This window comes from Filicampus tigris, chromosome 9 (genome assembly GCF_054856515.1).
Source record: "Filicampus tigris isolate MCC_2025a chromosome 9, RoL_Ftig_1.0, whole genome shotgun sequence".
Lineage (NCBI taxonomy): Eukaryota > Metazoa > Chordata > Actinopteri > Syngnathiformes > Syngnathidae > Filicampus > Filicampus tigris.
The window spans coordinates 24,229,599-24,248,099 of NC_141225.1; the positions used below are offsets into that span (position 1 = coordinate 24,229,599).

At 42.8% G+C, this 18,501-nt stretch overlaps 4 protein-coding genes across 9 annotated transcripts in view; 1 reads left to right on the forward strand and 3 right to left on the reverse strand.

Annotated features, from left to right (window-relative positions):
- Positions 1 to 184: 184 nt before the first annotated feature.
- Positions 185 to 3,390, reverse strand: rfesd (Rieske (Fe-S) domain containing). 4 transcript variants are annotated; one of them, XM_086041265.1, is made up of 4 exons: positions 3,176 to 3,390; positions 1,755 to 1,912; positions 1,505 to 1,539; positions 185 to 1,393 (listed from the first exon to the last, which is right to left on the reverse strand). In XM_086041265.1, the coding sequence occupies exons 1-4, from the start codon at positions 3,178 to 3,180 to the stop codon at positions 1,085 to 1,087; spliced, it is 507 nt and encodes a 168-aa protein (XP_085897391.1). In that variant the 5' UTR covers positions 3,181 to 3,390; the 3' UTR covers positions 185 to 1,084. The 4 variants fall into 4 exon arrangements, with proteins under 4 accessions (XP_085897391.1, XP_085897389.1, XP_085897390.1 ...); XM_086041263.1 differs by having other exon boundaries at positions 3,025 to 3,390; XM_086041264.1 differs by lacking the exon at positions 3,176 to 3,390 and adding an exon at positions 2,928 to 2,948.
- A 19-nt stretch (positions 3,391 to 3,409) lies between these two features.
- tma7 (translation machinery associated 7 homolog) lies at positions 3,410 to 5,133 on the forward strand. The gene is made up of 4 exons (XM_086041267.1): positions 3,410 to 3,566; positions 3,957 to 4,012; positions 4,161 to 4,248; positions 4,768 to 5,133. The coding sequence occupies exons 1-4, from the start codon at positions 3,551 to 3,553 to the stop codon at positions 4,800 to 4,802; spliced, it is 195 nt and encodes a 64-aa protein (XP_085897393.1). The 5' UTR covers positions 3,410 to 3,550; the 3' UTR covers positions 4,803 to 5,133.
- Positions 5,134 to 5,590: 457 nt separating this feature from the next.
- dnase1l4.1 (deoxyribonuclease 1 like 4, tandem duplicate 1) lies at positions 5,591 to 12,552 on the reverse strand. Of its 2 annotated transcripts, none has more exons than XM_086041261.1 (10): positions 12,279 to 12,552; positions 9,507 to 9,596; positions 8,397 to 8,485; positions 8,233 to 8,319; positions 8,048 to 8,160; positions 7,858 to 7,970; positions 7,068 to 7,225; positions 6,777 to 6,873; positions 6,483 to 6,555; positions 5,591 to 6,133 (listed from the first exon to the last, which is right to left on the reverse strand). In XM_086041261.1, exons 2-10 carry the CDS (start codon positions 9,585 to 9,587, stop codon positions 5,946 to 5,948), a joined length of 999 nt encoding a protein of 332 aa, XP_085897387.1. In that variant the 5' UTR covers positions 9,588 to 9,596; positions 12,279 to 12,552; the 3' UTR covers positions 5,591 to 5,945. The 2 variants fall into 2 exon arrangements, with proteins under 2 accessions (XP_085897387.1, XP_085897385.1); XM_086041259.1 differs by having other exon boundaries at positions 5,591 to 6,136; positions 12,279 to 12,551.
- An 856-nt stretch (positions 12,553 to 13,408) lies between these two features.
- The window catches only part of flnba (filamin B a), a 36,943-nt gene continuing 31,850 nt past the window's right edge, over positions 13,409 to 18,501 (reverse strand). For both annotated transcript variants that reach the window (XM_086041257.1, XM_086041258.1), the window contains 7 exons: positions 17,757 to 17,894; positions 17,548 to 17,663; positions 17,129 to 17,261; positions 16,842 to 17,015; positions 16,399 to 16,617; positions 15,576 to 15,803; positions 13,409 to 15,196 (listed from right to left, as the gene is read on the reverse strand). In XM_086041257.1, coding sequence (XP_085897383.1) covers positions 15,009 to 15,196; positions 15,576 to 15,803; positions 16,399 to 16,617; positions 16,842 to 17,015; positions 17,129 to 17,261; positions 17,548 to 17,663; positions 17,757 to 17,894 — 1,196 coding nt within the window. In that variant the 3' untranslated portion in view covers positions 13,409 to 15,008. The remainder of the gene's footprint in view (positions 15,197 to 15,575; positions 15,804 to 16,398; positions 16,618 to 16,841; positions 17,016 to 17,128; positions 17,262 to 17,547; positions 17,664 to 17,756; positions 17,895 to 18,501) is intronic.

The window sequence follows — 18,501 nt, forward strand, 5'->3', positions numbered from 1 at the left end:
ATTTATTGGGTACTTGCACAATTTGAGGAATTAAATCCAGAATTTTCTCAGCCAGTGACAGTGACCAAACGATCGCTTTTTTTCCCCCAAAAGACAGCTTTAACTTTTCTTTTTGTCTCTCTTGGCATAAATACTTTCAGAAATTCGGTTTCACTGCATTTTGTTTATATCAATAACAAGCTAATTACAACAACCAACTCTTTTATTACAATTTTAGTCAAGGCATAGTAAAAACAATTCATCGATCTTGATGTTCTCTTGATGTCCATTTTTTTGTAGATATTATGATTCTGATGGGTGGACGCTTGCACTGACGCCATCGTTACTCAAATGGCAAAAGTACATTCCTTTATCGACACCAATATGAGCTTCCTCACCAAATGTTAATTGGTTCTTTTAAAGCGGGGAAATCAACCCGAACATCTTTTTTTTAAGAATATGTTTTATGCAAGCCCACTAGTTGAAACAAGACGTTCTGATAAATATTGTGTTTGTGGAATAAGAGTTAATCCACATGTTTTTAGCCATCTCCGGGGGCGGCCATTTTGTCACTTCTGTCGACTGAAAATGACATCACAACCGCCCAGGGCTCAGGTAACGACCAATCACGGCTCAGCTTCAGAAAACAGGTCAGCTGTGATTGAAAGAAGACAAAATGGCCGCCCCCTGCAATGGCTAAAAACGGGTGGAGTAACTCTTATTCCACAAACGCAATACTTATCAGAATGCTAGTGGGCCTGCATAGAACATATTCTTGAAAAAAAGATGTTTGGGTTGACTTTCCCTTGAAACCATCCCTCTAGGTGTTATTGGTTTTGGAGTTTTTTTTGGGGGGGCGTAATCCTGCAAATGATGTACCATAATATTTCCTGTTTTAAAAGTCCAAATGAATGCTGTCCAAAAGAGTGAGTGTCAAAACAATGCTCGGGTTAGGGATTAATGTCATGTACATCAAAAGTCAGCTAACTTCCAAAAGACTGCTTGTGCGCCAACGAAATAAAAGTTGGGGTCTAAAACAATATTTGATGTCCATACACGAACGCCAGAGGAGGTCGGAGGAGGCACTGTAAAGTTTCCTCACGCATTAGGAAGATTCCATGCCCTCGTCGGTGTCGGTCTGGGCCTGGGCCTCAGCTTTGGCCCTTTTCTCTTTGCCCTCCTCTCCCTGGAAGTAGTCCGACTCGATCCACCCGGGCGTGTTGGAGAGCTGCACGTAGACGTCCCCGTTGGTCTGGATCACTGTGTGGACCCGCTGCTTCACTCCTTTTGAGAACCATTTGGGCATAGGTGGCTTCTGGCTCCTGTCGACGGTCTTGCATAAACCTTCCCCTTTGGCAAGGGAAATCTTGTACTTGTGTTTGGGACAAATTATACACAGCGTGCCACCCAGTTCCTGTGCGGTGAAAAAATATCATCGTCTCATCGGCTTTTTACACACGGGCACGCTTGAGAGGTAAATTTAGTGCAAATCCCATCATGTCTGCTTCCTCGCAAACAAGCTCACCTCAATGTCTCCAGTCTCCAGCTTTCCACCAGCATCTGCGAGACAGGCAAGGTGATCGTCAGCGCGTTGCGCAACAAACATGGGAATCCTTTTCCGATGAAAATCAACTCCACAAACTGTTCCATCATCTTGCCAGCAAGTCTGGCGTGCGTGGATAGTTGCGCTTTTGTTGCCGTTGTCTGACTATCGAATGCCATTTTCTGACTGGATCCCATTTGCAGTGACAGCAACTTGCAGGAAGTGCACTCACGATAGCAGTAGTAGTCCAAAGCGTAGAAGTCTCCCTGGTGGTAGATGACGAGTACGTCCCGATCCTCCAGTGTTGTGACCGTGCGCTTTGCTTTCATCAGGTCGTCTTTCTTCCCCACAAAATGAGCCCCTTCTCGCGGCTCCTTCGGCTCCATGGCGCTGCGAAATTCGGCAATGATCAGATTCGGCAACGGTATTTGCGCACGCACGTATTTCTACAGCGCTGGCGGTCAGGGCAAGGCCTTCTTCCGCTGGCTGATCACTATCAGAGGCGTTGGTCTTCATTCACAACCTAAAAACTAACCTTCGCTCATGAAATGTTATGAATTGATCGATTTGATTTATGATCCTTTTGTCATGTAGATATACATTTTGATTCTCAACTGCTCCAGATGACGGGACCGGCCACCGTTTTACTCAGTGCGGAACGTGCATTTCTTACCCGGGCCTTCAGTATGGACTGAATCCGACTTTTAATGCCTCCACCACTACGCCACAGTTACCATGGTGAATTTGAGAAAGACAAAAGTCCCATTGCTAATGTAGTTAAAGTTACACCAGACACAGAGGCTGAAATCTGATCGGACAAACGAAAAAAATCGAATGTCCGCATACACATAGAAACGCAATGAAATGAAGAGAATAGAATGTTGGTAGATAATGTATCACATTTTCAGAAACAAATAGAATTTAGGCTAGAAAAGTGTGTCAGTGCTTTTGATAGTATTTTGGACAGCAGAGAAGGGCTTACTGATTTTTTTTTATTTTTTTAAATCATATACAATTGAGCAGACACAAACTAAAAAACTGAACAGAATTACAGAAAATGTTCTCGAAATTGCAAACAACTCCCCTACCGAATCATCACAATTCTAGAGATGGGTAGAGCACATTGCACACGCTCCATTCTGCTGTCATCCTTCCACCCAGAACTGAAATCAGACTCATCTCCATGTGCAGCCTTTGTGACAATATCCTATAAATATCTTGATGCAGGGGAATCTGACCCCAAGAATGATTCATGTAGTGGAATAACGAGCACTTCGCTGCAGGCGGAGTAAACACAGTAGTACGGATGAAAGTCGCATGGAAGGAAGCCTCCAGCCAACGTGTCAGAGGAATTACATCAAATGAGGGAAGGAGCATGAACAAAGAGTGTTTTTAATCATATTACCTGATCATTGGATCACCCCCGGGAACGTGTTGGTGCCCCCCCCCCCCCCCCTCAAGAAAACTGTACCTTCAAATATCCATTTTCTATAGCACCTAACCTGTTCACGGTCATGGGGAGCTGGAGCCTATGATGCTTATCTATCCCAAGTGACTTTGGGGCAAAAGCCGGACGATACTCCGGCGGACCGGTTGCCAGTCAGTCACACACAAGACAAGACGCATTCTGGATGGAGACAGACAACCACTCACATCATCACTGAGTGGGAGCCAAACTCCTAGCATTACAATCAGGCCAGTATGCCACAACGCCGTCAGTGACTCTACATTCAAACATGTTATGCAAACACATACGCAATTCCAGTCCACACGCTTCCAAAACATTTGATTTCGAGCATTTAGACGTCCAACTTCCCAAAGTTGACATTGTACTAGTCTGTAGTGTAAACCAGACGATTTTAATTCTGATCAGGCATATGATGCTGCTTCTATTTCCGGGTTGAAAGTTTTTCTGGCTGGCCGGGGTCCTTACGGTGAGGCTTCGTCGCTACTGGATTGGAGGCAGCGCAACATTCTCACCAAAACACACCACTTTTGTCCTCTTTTTGCTCTTATTAACGCTAAAAGATGTCCGGAAGGGAAGGTGGGACTTCGTTTTATATCGCCGAGAATGAGTGGCAGCATATGAATATAACATTAAAAATCATTGTAGCATGACGGTATGTGTGGATTAGCTGCTGCTAAAGGGAGCAGCGCTGGTAATTTAAATGACTACAATGCATTTTTTTTTTTTTGCATGTCGCATCATAGCGTAACATTAGAAATCACTGTTGCGTGAATGTATGTGTGGATTAGCTTTTAGCTGCTCCTAAAGAGAGCAGCGCTAGTAATTTAAGTGGCTGCAATGCATATATATTTTTTGCATGTCAAATCATAGTATGCAACCATGCATTTATTTAACTAATCTTCATACCTTAGTCAATTACATCCACAGTCAAATGTTCTCCGCTGACAATAACTCATTTCATTTCAGGAGGCAAAAAGAAACCACTCAAGGCTCCCAAAAAACAGAACAAGGACGTAGATGACGTACGTTTTCTAAACATATGACATTATATTGAATTTGTTGTTTAGCAAGTGGCTGGGCCCGCATTTGGTGCATTGCAATAATTCGCGCAGTCAAGCTACACTTATAAATTCCCTTGATAGTGAAGAAGTGTGCTAAATGTGTGTGCAGGACGACATTGCCTTCAAGCAGAAGCAGAAGGAGGAGCAGAAGGCCTTGGAGGCCATGAAGGCCAAAGCTTCTGGAAAAGGACCTCTAGGTATGAACACAAACGCAGTGTTGAACACATAGATCTTGGAAAAAGTGCAACGCAGTTGAACTGGCTTATTGACATTGCCTTTAACTACTCCACAATGATGGTTAGAGCTTGAGATTGATTACTCGCCAATCCCATGTTTTGGCTTTAACAACAGCTGCAAGGGTACAAAGACAACGCCGCCTCGATTCGAAAAAATGTTCAATTCGGGAGCAGCGTCTTTGGGACATCGAACGGCGCATCCAATAGGAGAGGGATTGGTGGAGTGATTTCAGAGCGCTAACCCGAACAGACCAACCAGTGGGAAAGGCATTCATGCAACTTCCCAGTAGGCCGCTGAGCAACCACTTCCAAATATGGGCAAGATATCGAAGTGTTTGGGGGGGGCAAAGAGGAAATTATAGGCATTGTTTTTAGGTGGTGGCATTAATTTACAGCTTTTTCGCTACGCGATCCTACAGCTGGCATTCACGGTGTCGTTTCGGTTCCCTCGTGCACTGTCTTGTCATTTCTCTCCACCAGGTGGCAGCGGCATCAAGAAATCGGGCAAGAAGTGAAGCCTCCCGATGACTCCCGGCTCAGTTTACCGTGACTGCAGCGTGTCTGGCTCCGGTTTAAGTGGTTTTTTTCCCGTGACAGTTCCTAGGCAGTGTTACCTGGAGTCAATGTACAGCTTGTAACTTCAGATTTCACACTGTGTGATATTTTTTTTCCTCAAAGTCGTACGCACTTGTAGTCATAAACACTGACCGGCCGTTTTCAAATAAAAGGTTGGTCACTGTCACAATTATGGGAATAATGATGCTGTTAAAATCACCAAAATGTTTGGGTTTTTGACTACATTTTATTGTAAATGAGAGTCCAATAAAATGTTTTGAAATAATCTCATTTGTGCTGTTATGCCTGTTTTATCTACAGTGTGTGATTTAAACCAGTAAAAGTACCTCATGGTCTGTGATGGCAAACCACCTACAGTGGGCAGAACATCCCCAGAAAGTTGTACATGCTTATGATTTGCAGGATATCTTTGCTGTCCGATTTAAATTTTTTTAAAAAAAGCACATTTTCACTTTTTTTTTTTTCCAAATCCATATTTTATATTTATCCTCTATAAATAGAGTATGTTTTTTACATAGAGATCCCAACAGCCCAGAAAAAAAAAAATATATATGTATGTATATAGATATAGATATATATAGGACACCATGCATTTGGGCTGGCAAAATAAAAACATGCCCATCATATGCATTAAAATAAACTGCGGAGTTCCACAAGGGTCTATATTTATACCATTATAGTCTCGGATATAATAAAAAAAAAAAAAATCACATAAAAATGTTAGGTGTTTGTTGAAATATATTTTAATGAGCAAAAAAAATATTTAATGGAGGTCACGTAATACCAGATGACTATAACAAAATGGTGCCTCCGCAAAGTGGATATGTCTGAGGTAAAAGTGGTCATGTTGGCCTCAGGAAGCAGCCGAGTTTGAGGTTTTGTCCAACTATTCAACTAGTGGAAGTTATTGTACTTGGCCTTAAATGAGTTCGAGATTGAAATCCCTTAAGTTCAGCAGAAAAAAAGTGTTGAAATGTTTTATCGTTACCCTCAGAAGGCCCTCGGGAACCTCTACATTTGACTTGTAAACGAGTCTGTTGGCCTCAGTCCTAAACATCTAGCAGCGTAGCGTGTCTTTTATCTTACAGCATTTTGCAGCTCGAAGTTGGCTGCTGGCGTGGCGGCCGATGCAGTAGTTGCTCTTCTTCGTCTCCTCCAACCATCTTGGCCAATTTCATCTGCAGAATCTGGATCTCCAGCTTGAGTTTCTCACGCTCCAGTAGCAAGTTTCCCCGTTTCAACTCCAGCAGTTCGCTGTCCAACTGTGGACCTGCTGGGGTAGATTGAACCGGAAAACAAATGGTAGTATTTTCCTATCGTAGCCAGTGGATTTTTCCTACAAGTGGTACAATTTGGAATGAAGCTCATGAATAAAATGTGACGAGATTTCAGCAAATTTCATGACACTTCAGATGAGTTTTTGTCTTTTTCTGTCATCCCACCACAGAAGGGTACCAGTGACTTTCACAGGCAGCGTGAAAGGGCCTGCGGAGTTCCGCAAGGGTCTATTCTCAGGCCGTAATCTTTGTCACTTCAATACACTCTAATAATCGCATTTGAAAATTCTGAGCACCCCAAACACGTAGTGCTATTCAGATAACATAATCGTCCGTGGTTACCTTCATTTTCTTGCGCCGTGGTGAGAGGCCTCAGCTCAACCTCCACCGGGTAATGGTCGCTCACCTTTAGCGCCTGCAAAACAAACAGACAACATCGAAAATCGCCGTGTGTTGCTTTTCGCTTGCGATACAAAATGGATCCCTAAGCGCCGCATTGATATCATGGCTGATTTGATGATCTCACAGGAAAACACACTCAAGAGTTTGGAATACATATCTTCGGGAAAAAAAAAAAGAGGAGACGTTTGTCCAGAAAATGTCGGGTGGTGAGCCCCGCGTCCTGCTTCGTCACACCTGCTCATTGCTGAGGCCGAACGCTTTCTGGAAGTTGAAGGGTTTGGCGGACTTCGGTACCACGGCGCGGAGCATGTCGTCCCCGTAGACCACGATCCTGGAACGGGGGAAATACGTTTACATATGTTTGTCACCGTTTGTACCGTTTATTGGCGCTAACGTCTGCTACCATCCCTCCACAGTTGGGGGGCTCCAGTCACATGACTTGGCTCGAGAAAGACTCAAGTCGGCGGTTTCAGGACTTGCTGGGCCAAACTTGCACATTGCGGACGGAAACCGACTGGATCCTACCTGTCATATGTATTTGTGTTTCCCAAGCTGGCCGTGGTGTCGACGTCATCCCCAATCAGCCAGTGGAAGTTTTTATCGCTGCGGATGCGAATGCCCCGCATCTCGCTCTCGGTCACGTACGCGCCGTCGGCGTTGAAGTCGCCCAAGATCATCACGTTCTGCCGTGGGGATGGAGTTCGGACGACTGAGTTCTCGTCTATTTCTGGTTTTGTGGGTCTACTCGTGGTTGACGCACCAACCAAATTTCACACGGGCTCCGGGGTGCTGGATTTTCATAAAATCACAAAGCCTTTGAAGGATCTTGCAAATGGCCAAAAGGACCCTACGAAGGCTTCTTCAAACCAAAACGGAAGACTTCCTGCATTTCTAGTCATGGCTTTTTGAACTGTTTTTTTGCGGGTCCACTCCTGTCTCCCGAACGCCACGTTCCCGAGTTCAACTGGCTTTGAGGGCTGACATTTTCATAACATGTCTGCGTCTTAAGTCTCAAGTGACCCTGAGAAGGTCCACTTCAGACCAAAATGGCAGACTTGCTGTGTATTTCTAGTCATGGCTTCCAGGAACTTTTTTGTCTGCCTACTCGCGGTAGATGTGTCTAGCAAATTTCCTATTTCCAAGTTGAACCGCCTGTTGGGGCTGTAAATAAATAAAGTCATAGCTACTGGAGACTTTTTATTTTTTATTTTTTTGCGTGAGTCTACTCACGATAAAAGTGTCCACCAAATTTCATGTGGCCAAATCAAACCGGCTTCAGGTGCGGACTTTTGTAAAAGACAGAAAATATCCTCACGTCGGTCCTCCACTTCATCTTGACATGCTGAAAGACGTCAAAGAGCTCGTCCAGCTCCGTCTCCGAGTCCTGCGGTTTGGTGTGGACGGGGATCATCACCAGGTCCTTCAGCACTGCGGTGGAAACACGCACAAGACGCTCGCTCGCTCGCTTCAACGCCGACGCACACTTCCAGCCTGACTTCTCGCACCTGTGCAGTGACATCGGAATCTCAGGATGTAAGGGTCCCTGGCGAAGACGTCGCCGCCATCCGTCACCTGGTCGTCAAACTGATACGAGCCCACCAGGTCCACCAAGTCGTCCCTACGCGGGCCCCAAGACAAAGTCGCCACGGAGCCTTTCGGATGACGTCCTCGACGTCGTCGACGACGTTACCTGTACAGGAACATGAACTGCTCCTTGTAGCGGGATCGGCCCAGCCGACTGCTGATTTTCAGAGTGTAGTGATGAGGCGCGTTGGGCCTGCGCACGCGCGCACACACATTTATTATGTACGTCATCTTTCGGGTCCTTTCCGCATTTTTGGACGGCGGACGTACGTGTTGAGCGCATCCAGGAGGGTTTTGACCGACGTGCCGCTGACGTCCACCACCTCCAGGATCACGATGATGTCATAGCGCTGGATAATCTAAAGGCAGTCAACAAATAATCGGCTGGAGCTTTTCATACATGTCGGTGACATTTTAAAAAGACATTTTGATTCATTTCACATTTTGATTCATTTCAATTGTGTCTTAATAAAAAAAAAAGAAAAATACAATGATCCATGTTTCTGTTGCATTTCAAATCTGTTGCATTTTTTTCTGTGATTGTTATCATCGAATAATCAGTTGAATTTTTTTATATTTTAATAATCAAAATGGTTCTTTTTTAAAAAGTAATCTGTTTGTACTCTTTAATTAAATGAAATAAATGATAATTCTTTAAAAAAAATACATCTTTTCGTATAAAGGAACACTTTTTTGCCTTTGCTGTCAAATATGTTGGATTTTTTTTTCAAAAGTGAATATTTTGTCTTACGATTGAAATCAAAAACATTTAAAAATAATTTTTAAACTTAAATTTAATGCAAAAAATGATTTGATTGCTTTACTTTTTAATTGATTACTTGAAAATTAAGAATGTTAATGTTAATGCAATGTTAGTTGTACAATAATGCAGTCATTCTTCATTTTCAAATAATCAGTTGCCTTTTGTTGCATATCGTCGCGGTCATGTGATAAACACTGACCTCCATTTTTATTTCCCTTATTTTTACCTGAATCATGTTTGCGCGTTACAGAAATCGCATTAAGGTGAAAATTTAAAAAGTTTCCAAAATCGGAGATAAGTGTTTTTCACAGGACAGCGACGATATGTAATCAGTATGAAAATGAATAACCTCTTTATTTTCGAAACTTTTCAAGGGTGATTTAATTCAAAACATAACTTTGCATGGTTCTTTTTGTTCAAATAATTAGATGTCGTTCTTGAAAGTGTAATTTCATAGAGAAATAAGATATATTACTTGTGAAATAATCAATTGTCCTTTTATATTTAAATATCGGGTTGAAATCCTGTAGATATGAATAAAAAAGCATATTCAAGAGGTCTTTCTTTCGCGGTGTTGTAATGAATTAAATATTGTATACTGTGCATGTGTGCGTTACCTGCACCAGGATCTGAAGGATATCCGGGTCAGACACTTTGTTTCGTCCAAACTTCTGGATGTTGAACGACGCGATTTTCATGGTCGGCTGCTGCTGAAAAACAGAAGACGAAGATGGCGATGCATGTGTCTGAACACGCGAAAGGCATGTCAGAAATGACGCTATTTACACAAAACAAACGCTTTCTGTGCAGCTGTGCAGCTTGTGGATTCCAAAGGAAGGCCAACCGAGGCCCCTTTTCTTACACTTTGTGCGTGCGTGTTGTCTGTTTTCTTGGGGTCCCATTTTCAAGAGCGTCTGCGCCTTTCACGACTCGACAGCAGCCATTCTCAAACTTTTTACACCGAGACCACCCTTGAAAAAATACTTCAAAGTTTCACCAGTGTGACCGACATGGAAATACAGTAATATAATAGGCCCAAAGAGTTCATCAAAAATGAGGCACAGGGTTGATTTCGAAAAAAGTATATTTTATATTATTTTCAGAGACATTTTTTAAGTAGACTATAGATCCACTTAAAAAAAAACAAAAAAAAAAACGGTATCTGGATCCAGATGTAATTTTGTAAGTAAATTCAACACGATTTTTTTTCAGTTTAGGAAGAAAAAAAAGCATACTTCAATAATGATTCAACTGAAATGTATTACACGTGAAAGTTTAATAAGAATGGTACCTAAAAAAACGACGCCCCGAAAATGCATCTTCCATTCGGATACGCTTCAGAGCGCCTCGTTGTTGTTACAGAATTTTTCAACGATAGTCATTTTCTTTTTTTGTGTGTGCATATTTTAGAGAATTTTTTTTTTTACCGGTACAAGAAGGAAGTTAAACTTCTTTTGAAGTTGTAACGAAAGAAAAAAAAATCCTATTACGTAATATGAGATGTACAGTTAGCAAGGGAATAGGACTTATTTCCCCATGGGTTGGAGCACGGGATAAAATGAAAGCACAAGCGTGTGTTGACCAAACATCGCAACTTGTCCAACAAGTTTGAAACAAATACGCTGCTGCGGCTGCTGTTTCTGCAAACCCCCCCCCCATCGAGTGCGCTGTGTTAAGAGGTCGTCTTCTCATCATATCCGAAGTCAGCCAGCGCTGCGCTTTTGTTGCTTGATTTCTTTTCTTGAAAATATAGAACTTTTATTTTTTTTTCAGAAATAGGAGCGTTTGCGTGTACTCGTTTTGCACAGCCAAGTCATGGTCATTAAAAGCTTTGCCACATTTAAAGTTCGAGTGGCATTTTACAACTTGTGTACAACATTTTCCTTTGTTCTTGACAACTGATGGCCTCAATTAGAGTTTGGAGTCATGTGGCGACACGTCCGCTGGCCGCCACTGCAGACGCCGCCTGAGGCCTTTCAACATCACGTTGCGTTGACGTTGCCCGAAATAATCATATACACTAGCGTGCATTCGAGGGAAGGAAGGAAGGAAGATGTTTTAAAGGCACTCTGAGAGGAAAGGGGTCAACATTACTACTACCTGACTTCCAAGAATCCTGAAGCGCCGCATGCTTAGAATAGAACAGAACCATTCCGAGGCAAAACATCAGCAACAATCCATTCGAACGGTTGGTGGTTAGGATACAAGTAGTACATTTGACAAAATAAACTGCTGTTTTGAGAAAAAAAAAATAGGACATGTAGCAACATTACAAGAAGTCGTTTTTTGGGGAGAAAAATCACAATCTGAACAAAACATGTCATTTATTGTCTTGTATTGTGTTCATACACACGCACCAATGTGCCCAGACAAGTTCTGTGTTTTTAATCTCGATCAATCACGAGTGAAGCAACGGTCCAGAACAGGAATTTCCCCCACGACCTCCCTTAAAAAAAGAATTTAAAAAAAATGCAGAAACAAAACCAACAAATTATTGACCAACTTAAGTCACTAATATTTTGTGGAATGGGACATTGCTGTCATATGTAGGACAAACAAAGCCAGTATACTTGTTATTTGCTTACATTGATAGCAAAACATCACCTGTTTGTTGTTTTTGAAGCCTCAACATGGTGGGCGAAGAATACAGGAGATTGTTGTCATATGTACGACAGACTTTACTTGCCACAAGGTCTTTCAAATAAATTGCCGTTGACTGTTACTGATTGCCCATGCCAAAACATTTGAAGCCTCTACATTCCAACTGAAGAACAAGGATTTGTCTCCAGTAGGTTGCTTATCATCACACATTTGAAGCTTCTACATAACAGGTGAAAAATACAGGAGATTGTTGTCACATTGAGGTAGGGCACAGCCGGACAGAAATTATTTTTCAATCAACCCCCCTGCTGTGTTCGTTTTTAACAAGAATTTGTCTGTGTTAAGTTGACCATTGCCAGTAAAGTGTCACCTGTTGACTTGTTTACATTTGAAGCCTTTACATACAGCGGGAGATTGTTGTCACACGTAGGACGCAGCCACTGCTTTGCACTACTGTTTTCTCTATTAAATCAACCTTAAAACATCACCCACAGTTCATTCGTGTCTCCAAGACATACATTTAAAGCCCATACAGGCCATTTGAAGAACGCGAGAGCTTGTCACATCTACTAATTTCCACATTTTTATTCCAATGAATTGACCATAAAAAAAAGTCACCTGTAGCTAATTGTTCTCGTCATTTCAAGACTCAATACACCGAATGATGGACTCAAGCCACCAGCAATTTTGAAACAATGGCATTCCTTTGTCTCACTACGAAGGTGGGGGAAACATTTGAAGCCTTCCAGGTAAACACTGACAAGTACAAACAGGAAGTAGTTGCTCACCCGCACAAAGTGGAAGAAGTTGCGGAGAGGAGCGTCCACTTGTCGTCGTGCGCCGGGTCGCCTTTGCGGGTGGCCAAGTAACGAGACGCTTCAACAATATTCAAACTCTTAACAGTGCCCAGGAACGCACACTTGACAAACTTAAGACATGCAGCCAGGTCATTGGTCCAAAATCGACTAGTGGGAGAAACTCTGTAGACGAGGAAGTGGACATGCCCGTCGCGCGCGTGTGTTTGTGTGGGGGGTGAGATAACAGTGCCACGCCCACAGGAAGTGGTAAACCCACCCGCCAAAATGTCTTTTTTGCAGACACACGACGATACATTTGAAGACCAGCAACCATTTTTCAGAAAAGAATACAGTACACTAATTTCTCATCTTCATTTGAAATAGAACAAGTTTTACAACAATTAATGTTAATTTCCTTTTCTTTTTTTTTTAACAAAGTCTTTAAGGTTGTTTTCCTCATTAAATCAATTTTAATCCAGTATTTCCTGAAAAACAAATAGGATTTTATGCTGTACATTATTTTAGTTGAGAAAGACTCTTTGAACAAATGCAACCATTGTTTTGTATCGTTTTTATAGCAAATAAAAGACCCCCTTTTTTTTGTAAATTGAAAAAAAATTCATTCTTGTCATTATCCTGAAAAAAAATATGTGAGCAGTTAGCTTTGTCCTTTTCGATCCTTGATAATATATATGATCAGTTAAAACATTAAAGAGGGTCACCCATGCAAAGCAATTATGAGGGCAAATACATTTTCACGGCAATAAAAGAAAAATCTAAAATTAAATCTAAAATTAAATTTTTCCTAAAAACATTTTTCTCAAAAACATAACATTTTCTTTCTAAAAACGTTCCCCCCCTCAAGGCTGCCCCCCCCCCTTTCATTTCCTTGAAAATACACATTTCTAAAAATAAGGCAGTTTTTTCCCAAAGTCTAAATATGGGGGGACAACCTGCCAACAACAGTTGGGGATTAAGTGCGTGGGCTCATTCATTGCAAAAAATGTATGTATTTATCTGCATTTTCTTTATAAAAAAAATGTCAATACATGCTTTTGGTTGAAATGTACAATACTACATATATTCTCACACACACACAAACAAACAAAACTCGCCACTCATTAATTCCAGTTCATTTTAATGATCAAATGTACATAGTCTTGGTGATGTGCCCGGGACACATCGGAAGCCAACATTCAAATCAGAATAAGGCTAAATGTACCCGATGCCAAGACATTACAGTAAACAATCGGCGCAAACAGTGTGCACGAGTGCAGAAAAGGATTGTGGTTGAAGACAAAACATCAGTAGTCACTTAGGAGTGCAGCAAGCCCAACAAAAGCCCACATCCCATCGTACACTGCCCCCTGCTGGACTGGAGTGTGACAAAAAGACTTCTTGTTTTCCGCTTTCAATTTTGAAAAGTTTTGGCAACATTTTAAGATCTTTGCACGACGATATTTCAGATGCTACTTTTTAAAAAAACTCAACAAGTTATTCCAGTCGTTAATAAACGTTTGAGCAAACCTTTTAGCACTTTTAAAAATAAGAAATTGAAGTGTTTCAACTGTAGTCAAGCGCAACATTTTTCAACTTGGTGTCAATCGCATTTTGAAATTCTACACACCACTTTTCACCAAGGTGGGTTTCAATGTTTTTTTTAATTCCTTAAAATACATGACAGGACTATTAATTACTTCGTAGCAGGGGTGTCCAAAATGTAAAAAAAAAAATATATATATTTTATTCAATGTTAAAACGAATCAACAAAGGTATATGAAAATTTTAGATCTGAGTGTGGAAAAAAAAATCTTTCTCTGCTTTTGCTATTTCGAAGTACAGTGGTGCCTACTTGCCCCCCAAAACAAAAATACATTTTTTGTAATGCATTTCAAAGTAAGGAAAATAGCACTTTATAATATTGTACTTAAAAATAGCAAAACAAATAGAATGTAGAGAAAGAATCAAAACTTAATTCATTTCGACTCATGTCATGGAGGCACAGACGCCTTTCGCAACTACTGCACATGACCCGGTAAGCTGCACTAGGTCATTTTTCACAGATAAAGAAAATATCTGCGTATTGAGATATCGTCTAAATGTTGCTGCACCATTTGTGTTCAAATAGCCATTCGTGAAAGAGTTAGAATTACCACGACATTGATGCTAGTTTCGTTAGCCCATCCAAGCTGTTTTGAACTGTTTGTTAGCATTAAACTAGCGGACTTTCAGAAGTTGTAGTTGGGTTGATTACGCTTTCTCTTTTTTTGAGAGTCAACTTCAACTGTGAATGGAAAAAAAGTGCTTGAGGCCACTTTTTTTGTAAAAATTGTTTGCTGCCTGCCACACTGCTGCTTGTTATAGTTTGGTCACTCGGATCTCAAGGCACCACTGCCCCAAATACCCAAAAATGGTCGAGTGCTTTTTGGCCTATTTGTGTTGTTTCAGAACTGTAGAACAATACATGTGAATTAAATATATCTAAACAAAACAAAAAAAACAAAAAACTCAGGTTTGTGTTATCAATGCAAAAAGACATTAGCATTATTAGCATTAGCAAAACATTTCTTTTCAGTGTAATGTGACCTGTGTCGTTTTAGTTCCTACTTTTTAAGCATACCTCTGGTCGGCGAGAAAACCCCCCCCGAAACGGGCCATGGGCCACAAGCGGCCCCCGCGCCACACCTTTGGACACCCCCGCTTTGGGATGAGCCGGCGGCATCACGGCACGGCGACGTGGAAGGGCGAGCCGGGGATGTGGTCTTCGCCCCACTTGACCACCAGCACGTACTCGCCGCGCTCGCGCAGCACGTAGCTGACGTTGTAGTGCAGGTCGCCCAGGTGCTTGATCAGGACCTCCTCGCAGGGAACCTGGGGGCCGTGCACACCCACCACCAGCATGTTCTTACCTGAGGAGGGGGTGGGGGGCAACAAGCATTAAATGCCATAATATGATACACATCATAATAAGATGAAGTATTACTCCTTGCGACTCAGGTTTCTAATTCAATCCTGACTGGTCATTGACTAGCTTTTAAGCAATTGTCTACTCATTTAAGCAAGATGGATGCCAACCATTACAGCAGCATATTTTCATATTATTTTGCGGCATGTTAATAATGTCAGGCTGAAAAGCGTGGCCGGTGATTGGTGGAGAGCCAGGAAGCGTGAAAATGTAATGAAAATAGGACAGTGACAGCTGAAGAAAAAAAAAAAAAAAATGAAAATAGGACAGCGACAGTAACAAGGCAATTATAATATCAAGAATGCGAATGGGGCAGGACTCACCCGCTTTGCTGCAGTCAACCGTGAAGCTGCTCTTCTGCCCGACGTAAGCCATGCTGAGGCCCAGGCCTTGGCTTAGCACTTTGCTGGCGTCCGAGGCGGCAGACTCGCTGACGGCGTTCCGCAAAGAGCTGCTGCTGCTGCTGCTGCGGACTACCGACGCTTCCGCAGAGGGCTCGAGGGTCAGTGTGGACGACACGCTGGCGTTAGTCACGTTCACCAAAGGGGGACCTGAAAGAGACACGCACGCACTCATGTCAAATCATACTAAAGGCTGCAATCGCAACATTTTCTTCTTGCGTGAACAATAAATTCAGGTATAAAGGTCAAAAGGAAAATACTTTTGACTCACTCACTGCCGTTGACGGCTATAGACGTCAAAGACCCATTTTACTGGTTCGAGCAGTGAAATAAAAGATGAATGCAGATAACAAACAAGACTACAGTTGGAGACCGCAGAGGAAGAAGACAGAAGATAGAAAACAGAAGAGCACAAGACTGAGTAGGACGACAGATGAAGAAGGCAGGAGAAGATTGAAGACAAGCCAAGAGGGATGTCAAAAGGAAGAAAATAGACAAGAAGACTGAAGACAAGAAGCTGGCGTACAGAAGTCAAGAAAACATGACAGAAAATGAAGAACACGAGATGAAGACAATTGAGACAACGGACAAAAAGCCAATGACAGAAAACAACAAATATGGAACAAAAAAAGACGGAAAATTGAAGACTTAGAAGAAGACAACAGAAGACGCAAAACGGAAGCGAAAAGAAGGCAGGAAGAAGTTGGCTGAATGAGACAGAAGAGGCGCCAAAGCGCTCGCCGACCCGTGACTTTGGCGACGAAGGGGCTGCCGGCGATGTGGTACGGTCCTCCGTACTTGACGGCGACGATGTAGCTGCCGGGCGCCATGGGCGTGTAGAGCACCTTGTAGCCGCCGGCCACCTCCAGGCACTCCATCTGAACCTTGGACGGGCCCTCCACCGTAACGGCCACCACGCCCTGCCCCGCCGCCGCGTTGTCGATGAAGAACTCCGACTGGACGCCTGCCGCCGGGAAGCACGCACACTCAAAACACCACCAAAACAATCACAAGTTTCGCCTCAAAGTGTGCTACGCCAGCTGAGCTCCCTCTAGTGGTATGCACGAAAATTGCAAAAAAAAAAAGGAAAATATAAAACGTTTTATTTCTTGACAAATTATGACTATTTTCTATAGAGAGAGATTTTTTTTTCTCATGGAAATCTTAGAAAATGGCAAATGGCAAAACCTGTGGTGCCTTTCTCCAGTCCGGCACCGTGCGCCGAGACCAGTCCGGGTTCTCCAGATTGTTCGGGCGACCCGACCATGACGCTGAAGGAAGTGACGCGGCCCTGAGGGCCGAACTTGACATCCACCGAATGGAGGCCTCGCTCCCGGGGGATGAAGCGGATCGAGTAGTTGTCTGGGACGGAGGGCGAATCGAGGATTATTGTTTGGACCGCGACCCGCGCACGCACACACACACACACACACGCATACCCCCCACCCTCCCAACACACACACACATTCACGCACCTTTTTCCAGGTGTGTGACGGCACACTCCTCCTGTGCCCCAGAGGGACTGGTGACCTTGGCCTCCGGTTTTCCTTTAGCCCCTTCCATTGATACATTGAAGGACGTTGGCTGATTCACCTTCAGACCTGACTTCTGCAAACGCACGCATACATTTGCCTTTTACATTGTTCAAAATGTTTTTAGGTGTCTGAAGTACACATTTGGTTGATCTATTTTCATGCACTTTAGTTTTGTTGTTTAAATCATTTGATGTGCTGTTTTACCATTTCTTTTAATTAGACCATATTGTTACATTATTTTAGTATACTGCATATTTCTCTGCATTATTGTTGACATTTAATTTGGGAATATATGTTATTAAAAATGGCCTTGCCATGGCCTTGCCATTTTTAATAAAGTATATTAGTGGGCGGCCAACCTGAAGTCCGGTGACCATCATGCGTTGGGCGTCGTAGGTGGGCGCCAACACATGGACCAGGTAGGGACTATCTGGGATGTGCTGATCATTGAACTTAACAGCAACTTCGTAGTCACCTGGAGGATGACAGCAGCGTCACACACACACACACACACAGAGATGGCGGAGGCCATCATGTTGTTCGTTTTTTTTGTTTTTTTTTCTTCTACCAGGCTCCTGCGCCACGTAAGAGACGCCGCAGGATCCGTCTTTGCGGTCGTCAAATGAGATCTCGGCCCTGCTAGGGCCCTCCACAGCCACAGACAGCCCCCCGGCGCCGGCCTCTCTGGTCCAGATACTGAACTCAGCTGCAGACGGGGAAAAAAGGGAGTCAGTGGGGCCTGTTGGAAGACGAGAACTTGGCACCGACAATCGAAAGGCCGGACTTTCTGTGACTTTCAGGCATGGCTTCCTGTACTTGGCTTCAGGAGCGGGATTTTCAAAATATTTTTGTCGGGTGAGTTCATTTTTACAGCACCACAGGAAATTGCTAACATGACCCTAAAATGACAACTATGAGCAAAAAATGGCTTTGTCCTTTCAGGCATGGCCTCTTGAGACTTTATGGGTCACTCATGGATGACCTGTCTACCAAATTTCAAGATGCATTGTGAAACTAGCTTTGGGGGCTAAATATTCCCCCCAAATCTCAGTATGATACAGGAAATGCTCACGACCCTACAATGGCCACTTGAAACAATAATGGTGGACAAATGTAATGCTGCTAAGTGAAACGAGAAAAATCTCGAAGAATTTGTTATTGAAAGACCCTGGAAATGCTTGACAGGACCCTAAAATGGTGGTTTCAAACCAAAATGGTTGACTTCCTTTGACTTTCCAGTCTTTTGAGACTTTTTTTTTTTTTGGGAGTGTGATCTTGACCAAATTTCATGCTGCTTTTAGTCAAACAGGCTT